This window comes from Phoca vitulina, unplaced genomic scaffold (genome assembly GCF_004348235.1).
Source record: "Phoca vitulina isolate PV1807 unplaced genomic scaffold, GSC_HSeal_1.0 scaffold40, whole genome shotgun sequence".
Lineage (NCBI taxonomy): Eukaryota > Metazoa > Chordata > Mammalia > Carnivora > Phocidae > Phoca > Phoca vitulina.
The window spans coordinates 819,284-830,409 of NW_022589743.1; the positions used below are offsets into that span (position 1 = coordinate 819,284).

Genomic DNA, 11,126 nt, shown 5'->3' on the forward strand with positions numbered 1-11,126 from the left:
GGTCAGAACCAAGTTTTTCCTGAAAAGCCTCTTTCCTTGTTTGTCCTAGCCCCTCCCAGGCCCTCCCAGGCTCGCTGGGCTACAGCTTCCCAGCCCTGGGCCAACATGGAGCCTGGGGGCGGGGGCATAAAGCTGAAGTCCAGACTATTCTAAGGAGCCCATTTGAGGGAGCACATCTCCTGGGAGTCAGAGGGTCAGTGGTCAAGCCAGCTACTCAGTCACCTCCTCTCAGTCAACCTCACTGTCCTCTCTTGGTTCGCGCGCTTCCTCACTACCCAGGTTCCTCCTTCCTTGGTGCCCACACTCCTCCTTTTTTCCACCTCTCTGGTGACTGTCATGTTTCCAGGCATCCCTCAGTGCTGCCCCAGGAGCTGTCTGTGAACAAGTGGGGAAGGGCTTCCTGTGCAGGGAAACAAAAACAAAAACAAAAACCTCCCTAGAAGCGATGGGACAAGGAGGAATTAGCAGGAAGCAGCAGGTGGCTCAGGCTCACTTGGCTGCTTGAAGAAGAGGCCCCATCTCTCCCCACAGTCCCAAGTCCTCGAGCAGGAGAGACCCATTTCCACCAGTGGGATAATTGCTGCTCTGAAGGGAGAGCTGGCTGTTTCTAACCCCTGGTCGGTGTTTCCCTTGCATGTCTGCCCATCTCCCTGCTGTTTAGGGTGGGCGGAGGGAACTAGGAATGAATGTCTGACCTTGGGCCACCCACTTCTTCTAGGCCTCATTTTCTTCTTACCAAGGAAAGGATACTGAGGAAAGGGGGCAGGGGTTAAGGTGATCTTCAAGTTCCCTTCTGAGTTCCCTTCTGTGGGATCTACATGCTGCACTCAAGCATTGGTGGTGGGGGGATGGGGTGTCACTCTGCCCCCAGACCCCTGCCTCACCTTTGGCCCCATTACTTTAGGACCTCAAAGCACTTTCACCATGAAGTTCCCCTCCCTGGTCTTTTTTATTTCCCAGACAAAGGGAAATGACTCACCGCAAAGTCACCTCAAATGAGTGGGGTGGTGTCATACAAGCAAACAGGGAGTCCCTAGGGACAACGTCACCCCCATGGCAACAACTCCTTTCCCTAGGGGTGTTCTCCCTAAGGAGACTAGAAGGGAAAAGGGGTCACATTTCCTTTTGGTCTCAGGACTTGGCCCTGCAGCAGAAACTCAGCTTAAGTTCCTTACTCTGGGGATATCTCCCCCCGCTACTTGTCATCTCTCCCTGTGTCACCAGGAACCTCAAGGCGAGGTCAGTCCTGCAATCACGTGAAGCCCTCACGTTTGCAAGGTTTGCAGAAAGAGCCTGTTAGCTTTGATCTCCCAGGGAGCAGCCAAGCTGGCCAGTCCCTCCCCAGGAATTCACATGCCTCTGCCATACAGGCTTTCCAAACACGCCACCCTGACTTTTCAGTGCACCCCACCCCATTCGGCTCTTAGCTCCTCCCCGGCCCCAGCAACGGCTTTTGCAAGGCAGAAAGGGGGAAATAAACGCAGTCCGCCCACTTTGCCAGTGGACTACAAATCCCGACAGGCTTAGCGTTACGCAGGCGCACGGAGCTCAACGTGCCTGCTGCTGGAAAAGTGTGTCACTGGGGCACGAGGCGCTCCCTGGGATCACATGGTACCTGCTCCAGTGCCGCGTGCGGCCCGGGAACCCTGGGTTGCTGGCGCCTGCGCAGAGCCCTCTGTCCCAGGGAAAAAGGCTGGGGCAAAAGGCGGCTGAGATTGGCAGAGTGAAATATTGCTGCCGAGGGAACGTAGCAGGGCACACGTCTCGCTTCTTTGCGCCTGGGTGCCCCCTTTCTCCCCATCACCTACTTACTTCCTGACTGCATCCTCTCTCCCTCTGGGACTTTTGCACCGGGAGCTCCAGATTCGCTACCCTGCAGCGCTGTGAAGCCGTCAGGCAGTGGCACCCCGTGCACTGCAGAGACCCGACCCTCCTTGCTACCTTCCAGCCAGAACTACAGCAGGCTGATTTCCCCCCTCCCCCACACTCTGCTCTTCCCATGCAAAGCAGACCTCCGTTGCCTCTGCGTCCTACCCTTCTGCAGGGCTGCAGTCCGGCCACCCTGAGACCTTGCTGCAGGGTGCCTCGGATCCTGCTTGTGATCCGCGGGGTCCATTCCCCGCCCTCAGTCACTGCCCAGGGGGCGACAGCGGCAATTGCAACCTCCAGTTTGTGTCAAGGTCCAGTTTGAATGACCGCTCTCAGCCGGTGAAGACATGACGACCCTGGACTCCAACAATAACACAGGTACCGGGGTTCCTTTACTATCATCATTCTTTGTCACTGTCTCCTCACTTCCATATATGCCTTAGAACAAGAGGAACTTTGTAAGGGACTGGGGACTCCCTCGGCCCGGGGATTTGCTAGCATAATGGGGACCATAGGCTGGGATTTCAAGAGCGAGTTGTTCGTCCTGGGAATGCGCCCAGAGGCGCCCCACCACCACCTCTCAGAGTCCCAAAGCTCCTTTTAGCCCGAAAGACTCGGATCCCGGGCAGGAGGTAATGGAGAGCGGGTACGTGTGGTAAGATGCACAGTTTTGAGGGACTGGGAGCTTTGGAGCAGAGCCCCAAACGCCCCTACCTCCCCCTCCCCCCTCGCTGCAGCTGTGGCATGCCTGGCTTTCTCGGAAAGAGGACCCCTCTCCTTCTTCTCTTCCTCCTCCCCTAGTTCCTGCAAGCTCAAGGGAACCTGAGAAGCAGTGGGGCGATAGGGGCTCCAGGCGGGAGGGACTGGGGGGAATGGGTCGGATCTCACTGGGGAATCCTCAGTGACAGTAGGGAGCGGCACTTGAGGCGCCAGCAGAGTGGTGCCCTGCCCCAGGGAGGACACCCACAGCGACCGGGAGGCCCGGAGGGCTCACATGGCTGCGGAGTCGGGCCCACGTGCTGCGTTTGTTTTCATTCAGCAGAAGCCGTGGCCGCCACCCCATTGGTCGTTGCCTTCCGGCCCCGTTACATAATGAGCTCCGCCCCCCCGGGTCGCCCCGGCAACGCGTGTTCCCTTCTCTCCTCCCCTCAGTTGCCCCGGCCCGGCTGGCGTTTGGGGCCCAGCCCAGGACCCGGAGGCCCGGGAGGGGCGGGACGGGGGCGGGGCTGCTGCTCCCGATTGACGGGAAGGGGAGAGGGCGGGGCCCCGAGTTCCGGGGTTCCTCGTTGGGGAGCCACGTGCAGGAGGCACACGTGGAGTGGGGACGTGAGGCCGGCTGAGGGCCCGGCTCCCGCCCCGCCCCGCCAAGATCTGGGTGAAGCTGGGCTGACTCACCGCCCCCGCCTGCCTCCTTTTCCTGTCCGCCTGCCTGGGGCCCCCTTTCTCCCCATCACCGAAGCAGAGTAAGATGGAGCCATCCGTGACCTCTCGTGGCCTCATGTTTACACTCCTCAATGGTACCTCACATCTAGCCACCCTTCTCCTCGTTCTTTTCCTTTTTATTCTGTTTGCACCTACTTCACTTTACTGCCTTTAGACTCAGTTTCGCCGCGTTCCAAATTCTTGCTGTTCCTGGAGCATCTCTTTCCTTAGTCCTGCAAACACTGTCTTACTCCCCACCCCCACCAAGCAAGCAGCAGTTTGTCACGAAGGACTTCCCCAGAACAGCTACATCCCAGAATCGTAACTGAAGCTTTCACCTTTTTTTCCTTTTTTTTTTCTCTTTACAGAAAGGAAAACAGACCCAGGGAGGGGAGTTAATTTCCTCTAGGTCACAAATCAAGTTGGTTGTGATAGATCTAAATCTAGAACTAGACTCTTTTGGGCATGCCCCTCACTTCCAGGTTCGGATTATCTTTGGATGAAGGTCTTACTCCCTTTTGGGGGATGGGTGAATTAGGTCAGGTTCATTTACCACCAAATAATATCCCATTTCCCCTCCCACCTGAACCCTGAAACTGTAGGAGCTGATCTGTTGTGCAACTATTTTACTGGGAACTGGGTTCACCCTGACCAACCTTGAGCTATTTTAAGGTTGCCCTGCCCAGCTCAGTGTGTGTCAGTGGGTGAGCAAGACATGTGCCTCTGGATACACGGTGACATGGCTTGTGTCGGCTCACACGTGTCTCCTCCCTTCTCCCACCCCTCCTGTGGCAGGCCAAGCTAGGTGCCTGGCAAAGGTGTGGCAGGCAGGTCACCTTTTCTCCTCCTAATACCACGGGAACACAGCCACCTGGTTGGCAATGTAACCAGAGGGCCAAAGTCCCTAAATGGCTGGAGAGCCAAGGTCATTGTCACCAGGCTGAGAGATCTAGAAGGGAATTTCCAAAGCCTTAGGCTGGACAATTTTTTTTTTCATGTCCACCTCCCGCAATGTGCACTGCTAAGTCTTTCCTGGACTCGGAGGGAGAATCCGCTCTGACTCTTGCTCTTGGAGGCCAGGGGAACCAGCCTGGGCAGGTTCAGTACCTTCAGTATCTTGGGAGAATATGTCTTCCAGTTTTGGGGGAATGTGACTGGCTTACTCTTGTTAAGACCTCTACTCTCGTCAGTGTTGGCTAGCTGGCCCTCCATAGTCTCATCCCTGGAATGGTCTTGGTGTTAACATTGGCAGCTGGTTTTTTTGGGGGGGGGGTAGGGGAAACTGGGCATTCTGAATGGGTCTCAAAGGCTCATCCCATTGTCAGGTCTGCCTCTGACAACTCAATCATTAGCTGCAGGCGATATTCCCAGGGAAGGCGTCCGGGGCAGGGGTCGGGGGGGTACATACGTGAGATGCCTGCAGAGGTCCTGCCTCTAGGGAGGCACCTCACACCCAAGGCAGAAGCTGAATGTGCCCTGCAAAGGGTCTTGGGGTGTTGGTTGGCCATGTTATGTCTGGTACGTGTTGGGGAGTTGCTCACTGCGGCTCTTCCTGGGACTCCCAAGATTCAGGGTTCCACATGGTTAACTTCTGAGCATCCAGCAGTGTTTGGGAGAGGAAGGTGGGGGGGGGGATGAGCAGAGTGGTGCCCTGGGACCAAAGATATTTGGCGGCTGACACCCCCTTCCCTTGTGTTCTCCTGCCAGGTGGTGTCATCACCTACATTGGCTCCAGCGGCTCCTCCCCAAGCCGCACCAGCCCTGAGTCTCTCTACAGCGACAGCTCAAATGGCAGCTTCCAGTCCCTGACTCAAGGCTGCCCTGCCTACTTCCCACCGTCACCCACGGGCTCCCTCACCCAGGACCCAGCTCGCTCCTTTGGGAGCATTCCACCCAGCTTAAGTGATGATGGCTCCCCTTCTTCATCTTCCTCATCATCGTCCTCCTCCTCCTTCTATAATGGGAGCCCCCCAGGGGGTCTACAAGTGGCCCTGGAAGATAGCAGCCGAGTGTCCCCCAGCAAGAGCACCAGCAACATCACCAGTGCGTAAATTTCCAGCTGATCTGGGGAAAGCGGCCAGGCCTAGGTTGGGACTTGGCGTTCCCGTGACACCGTTATTCGCGGGGGCTTTCTCCTAGAGTTGCACCAACCGCTGTCCAGCCATCTCTGGCTGCTCAGACGGCCCTCCTGCTCAGCCGCGGCCTCTCTCTTCCCACAGAGCTGAATGGCATGGTGCTCCTGTGTAAAGTGTGCGGGGACGTGGCCTCGGGCTTCCACTATGGCGTGCATGCCTGTGAGGGCTGCAAGGTGAGGCGGGGTGGGGGTAAGGGCGGGCGCGCAGGCCTGGCCCGGACAGAGATGCTCACTAGCTGCCCCTGTCCTCCCAGGGCTTTTTCCGTCGGAGCATCCAGCAGAACATCCAGTACAAAAGGTGTCTGAAGAACGAGAATTGCTCCATTGTCCGCATCAATCGGAACCGCTGCCAGCAGTGTCGCTTCAAGAAGTGTCTCTCCGTGGGCATGTCTCGAGACGGTAGGGCGGCACCGTTGCCCCACAAGCATCCCCCCCACGCCCCCCCCTTCCACCCAAAGTTCCTGAGTTCATCCCTCCCTTTAAAATGTCCCAACGGAGACCCGTCATACTGTGAGGCTCCTTTGCGTCGGGGACGCCCATCTTTCATCCTCTCGGGTAAACACACTTCTCTCCTGTTAGCTCCTTCCCTACTTGGAAAACCCCCCTCAGTGGGCGTGGCCTTGGTTCTGGTTTTGATGTGGAACCCCAAGCCTTGAGGGCCTTGCCCTTTCAGGAGGAAGGAAGGAAGAGAAGCACGTGAGCGTGTATGAGAACTTCCTGACGCTGCTCTCATCCCGCCACAGCTGTGCGCTTCGGGCGCATCCCCAAACGAGAGAAGCAGCGGATGCTTGCCGAGATGCAGAGTGCCATGAACCTGGCCAACAACCAGCTGAGCAGCCAGTGCCCGTTGGAAACCTCGCCCGCCCAGCACCCGGCCCCAGGCCCCATGGGCCCCTCACCACCTCCCGCTCCGGCCCCCTCACCCTTGGTGGGCTTCTCCCAATTCCCACAACAGCTGACGCCTCCCCGGTCCCCAAGTCCTGAGCCCACGGTGGAGGATGTGATATCCCAGGTGGCCCGGGCCCACCGAGAAATCTTCACCTATGCCCACGACAAGCTGGGCACCTCACCCGGCAACTTCAATGCCAACCATGCATCCGGCAGCCCTCCGGCCACCACCCCACACTGCTGGGAGAGTCAGGGCTGCCCTCCTGTCCCCAATGACAACAACGTCATGGCTGCCCAGCATCATAATGAGGCCCTGAATGGTTTACGCCAGGCTTCCTCCTCCTACCCTCCCGCCTGGCCCCCTGGCCCTGCCCACCACAGCTGCCAGCAACCCAACAGCAACGGGCACCGTCTCTGCCCCACCCATGGGTACCCAGCCCCAGAAGGTGAAGCCCCTGCCAACAGTCCACGGCAGGGCAACTCCAAGAACGTTCTGCTGGTGAGGGCACTGGGGGTGAGGTGGGCAGGGGGCCTGGGAGACTGGATTTAGCAGAAGGCAGCTGGGTGTGCCTGGACGCTAATGCAGGAATATCCTCTTGCCAGGGGAGGATGCTCAGCCCTGCAGTAAGGGCTCTGTCTGTGAATCCCTGATCTCCACCTGGCACCTGATTGCTACTTTACCTAAAAGACCCATCCTCCGGGGCCACAGCCCCTAACCCAGGCAGAAGCTGGGGTCCAGCCCTGCTGGGGGAACCCATCTGAGCCAGCCTGGTTGATACTCCCTTCCCCAAACCCCTTCCTTCTCCAGGCGTGTCCCATGAACATGTACCCACACGGACGCAGTGGAAGAACCGTGCAAGAGATCTGGGAGGATTTCTCCATGAGCTTCACACCCGCTGTGCGGGAGGTGGTAGAGTTTGCCAAGCACATCCCTGGCTTCCGTGATCTTTCTCAGCACGACCAGGTCACGTTGCTTAAGGCTGGCACCTTTGAGGTGAGTGACCCTTTGTGCTCCCTGCTCTTTACCTTGGGAAGGATCCAGTGGAAAGACTTGGTGTCTGGGATAGGCAGGGGCTCTGAAAGGCTTTGGAACTCCGGTATCTCTGTTTTGGCAGACTCTGACTGCCGAAGGAGGGGGCAGAATCCCTCCCCGTCCTGCCTTGGGATGGCTGGGTCTCCTGTCATCTCAGCTGGGGTCTAATCACATCCCATTACCTTAAAATAACACCTTCGGGCACATTGCTACCCCCTTCCAGGCATGAGCAAATTCAGTTGGGTGAACTTTTGTGACCTTGCCCAAGGTCACGGGGAGTGACAAAGCTAAGACTCAGATCCAGGTCTGCTGGCCATCCCTCTATCTCTCCCCCACCCCCACCCCACTGCCCATTCAGAAACCAACTCCACTCTTTCCTGAGAAATCTAAGGCAGCACCACTTAAACCCCCTGGAAAACTTTTGGGGCAATTTTGCCCGGCCCCCCCCCCCCCCCCCCGACCCGAGGATGACGGTCCCTGTCCTCCCCACCCCCCCCTTAGGTGTTGATGGTGCGCTTTGCATCGCTGTTCAACGTGAAGGACCAGACAGTGATGTTCCTGAGCCGCACCACCTACAGCCTGCAGGAACTCGGAGCCATGGGCATGGGGGACCTGCTCAATGCCATGTTTGACTTCAGCGAGAAGCTCAACTCCCTGGCGCTTACCGAGGAGGAGCTGGGCCTCTTCACCGCGGTGGTGCTTGTCTCTGCAGGTAGGTCAAGCTCCCGCCTGAGCCTGACCCCGGGGGAGGAGGCGGACGCAGTTCAATTCAACACACCTTTTATGGAGCACCTACTCTACGCCAGGCCCTGCACCGGGCACTGGGGGTACAGACATGATTCAGACACAGTCTAGCTGGGGAGACAGACTCATGCCCGCCTAATTATAAAACAGTGAGATCAGTGTCACAGTAGAAGCATGAACCAAGGGCTTTGGAAGCACAGACAACTATTTCTGCCTGGGGGAGCTGGGGAAAGAGGTGACACTTGAGTGGGGCCTCACAGGACAAGTAAGGTATTGCCAGGCAGAGAGGGGGAAGGGCATCCCGGGCAGAGGGAACTACAGAGCAAAAAGCAAGGGAGCCTGGATGCGTTTGGCCTGTTCAGGGAAGGAGAGTGGCCTTGTGGGCTGGGAGGTGACCAGCCCCGCTGAGCCTGCCCTCCCAGCTTTCAGCCACCTCCTGCTCTCGGGGCAGAGGCCGGGGAGGAGGAGTTGCGCTCCCCTCCTCCGCCTTCCCCCCGTGGGCCCTCTGAGGGGCGTCAGGGAGAGGGTGCACCAGCAGCGGCACCGGCAGCGGCCGCGTCCTCCTCCTCCTCCTCGGGGACCTCCTCGGGGACCTCCTCGGGGACCTCCTCGGAGACCTCCTCCGGTTCCTCCTCAGAGGAGCTCGGGGAGCCTGCCTCACTGCTGTCGTCTTCCCCACAGACCGCTCGGGCATGGAGAATTCCGCTTCGGTGGAGCAGCTCCAGGAGACGCTGCTGCGGGCTCTTCGGGCTCTGGTGCTGAAGAACCGGCCCTCGGAGACTTCCCGCTTCACCAAGCTGCTGCTCAAGCTGCCGGACCTGCGGACCCTGAACAACATGCATTCCGAGAAGCTGCTGTCCTTCCGGGTGGACGCCCAGTGACCCGCCCGGCCGGCCTTCTGCCGCTGCCCCCTTGTACAGAATCGAACTCTGCACTTCTCTCTCCTTTACGAGACGAAAAGGAAAAGCAAACCAGAATCTTATTTATATTGTTATAAAATATTCCAAGATGAGCCTCTGGCCCCCCGAGCCTTCTTGTAAATAACTGCCTCCCTCCCCCCATCACTGACCCTCCCGGCCTCCCCTATTTAAATCACTCTTCCCTCCCCCCACCTTATTCTCTAGCCCCCCGATTTGTTCTATTCCTGTCTCAAATCCAATAGTTCACAGCTGAGCTGGCTTCTGTGGTGTGTGCTCGTTTGGGGGGACTGGGTGGAAATATTGCCAAGCCTGGGGCACACCTCTCCATCTGGTCAGTTGGTGGGGTGGGTACTCTGCCAGCAGATGGGAGGATACAGGGAAACAGCACACAAATCTAAGGGGGGTGCCCAAGGGGGTTATTTTCATCATATATTTATTACATAAATATATAGTAAAATAGACGAGCAACAATTACCATAAAAATATCTTTCTTTAAAATCCTGACCCAAAACACAACGGGGTGAAAAATCGCACGTAACAGACATACTGATTGTCAACGTGGGGCAGGAGTAGGAGCCCCCCAAGTCACCCCTACCGGCCCCCCTCCCCCCTCCCTGGGGAAAGGGGAACCTACCTCCTTCCCTGTTTCTGGCCACGACCCCCCTCCCCCCACCCCAGCACCAGCTTCTCATACATTCAGTAGCGCCTCCAGGGAAGTGCCCCCTCCCCCCACCCAGGAGTTCCTGGGGCAGGAATTACTGTCCCCCTTATGGACGGTGTCTGTGTCACACGCCCTGCCCTCTCCCAGCCCTGTAGACCCGCCACCAGGGGAAGGGGTAGGGGCTCCTCCACCCCCACCCTCCCCAAGGCTGAGCAGGGAGGAGGCTGGATGAGGTATGTGTGTTCTGAGTGATGGGGGGGATACTGAGATGGAGAGGCGGGGTGGTGGGCACGGGGGAGTGGTCATGGCTCTGGCACCCCCTTGTCCTGGCCTGGCCCATTCCCAGCAGTCCCTCCTCCCACCAATACTGCACCTGCTGCCCCGCCCCACCTGCCCTAGTGCCCCGGGCCAATACTGGGGGAGGCATGCTAAGCACCCACGTCAAGGCCATCCCCCACATTAGCACCAATGGCCCCCAGGAGAGGGCCCTGTCCCCCACTTCCAAAGCAGGGACTGGGACAGCTGCCTCTAGAGCAGGTGCGTGGTGCTCCTGAGTCCCCTGGCCCCTGCCCCACCACGTGTCCTTGCTCACACATTCACGCAGAGAAACACACACATACACCCCACATCACCTAGAGTGAGGGGGAGGGGTCAGAGATGGGGGGGAGGAGTAGGGGATCACAGCTCATATGATTGGGGGAGGAGGGGAGCGGGGGAGGGATTCCCAAGTGCCTGTAAGAGGCCAAGCCCCTTCAAGGCCTTTTCTCCCCCTGGCCGGGGGGGGGGGGGGGGGGGGGGGGGGGGAGAGTTGAGGTGGGGATGGAAGGATGGGGGAGACAGCAGACAGGTCAGGAATTCCACTGGGCCCCCAGGGGTGGTGCACCCCCAGAGGAGGGTACAAGAGGGCTTACCCATGGGACTGGAGTAATACAGGAATCAGTACCCCAGGAGAGAGAGAGGAGAGAGACAGACAAAGACAGCAGGGGCAGCCCACGAGCCCAAGGGGGGCCGGGCAGGCACATGCACAGGTGACCGCAGATGTTCTTCCAGGCCCTCCGCCCCCGTCAGAACACCTGCACGGTGGGGGAAGGACATGCCCTGTTGGGCGGCATAGCATTGCCTTCCCGTGTGTGTGTGCGCGCGCGTATGTGTGTGTGTGTGCGTGTGTGTGTGTGTATGTGTGTGTAGGGGGCTGTGGCAGGCTGAGGGTCAGGGTGGGATGGCAGGTTCCCCACAGCTTAAGACATTTTTGCCCCAATAGTGCAAAGCGCAGGAAGCCCTGGCACCCCTCCCCCTGCCCCTGCCCCATTCCCCATGGCTTCCGGGGGCATCTAGGTCCACCCATCCATCCCTGCCGACATGCAGCCCTGAGCCCAGGGCCCTCTGGTCTGCTCTGTCCCGCCCCACCCTCCTCCCCCCACCCATGGGAGGGCTACCTCCTCCCTCCCTCTCTCC

The 11,126-nt window shown here is 58.7% G+C and overlaps 1 protein-coding gene across 1 annotated transcript; it reads left to right on the plus strand.

Annotated features, from left to right (window-relative positions):
- Positions 1-1,599: 1,599 nt before the first annotated feature.
- Positions 1,600-9,493, plus strand: NR1D1 (nuclear receptor subfamily 1 group D member 1). The gene is made up of 8 exons (XM_032428501.1): positions 1,600-2,247; positions 4,999-5,334; positions 5,511-5,599; positions 5,680-5,824; positions 6,169-6,812; positions 7,122-7,307; positions 7,848-8,058; positions 8,772-9,493. Exons 1-8 carry the CDS (start codon positions 2,217-2,219, stop codon positions 8,969-8,971), a joined length of 1,842 nt encoding a protein of 613 aa, XP_032284392.1. The 5' UTR covers positions 1,600-2,216; the 3' UTR covers positions 8,972-9,493.
- Positions 9,494-11,126: the final 1,633 nt, after the last annotated feature.

What these genes read in the sequence shown, in the direction of transcription:
- NR1D1 (XM_032428501.1), top strand. Translation starts at nt 2,217, where the DNA reads ATGACGACCCTGGACTCCAACAATAACACAG. An exon ending in ATGCCTGTGAGGGCTGCAAG is followed by an intron (nt 5,600 to 5,679) that starts GTGAGGCGGGGT and finishes CTGTCCTCCCAG; the next exon opens with GGCTTTTTCCGTCGGAGCAT. An exon ending in ACTCCAAGAACGTTCTGCTG is followed by an intron (nt 6,813 to 7,121) that starts GTGAGGGCACTG and finishes TTCCTTCTCCAG; the next exon opens with GCGTGTCCCATGAACATGTA.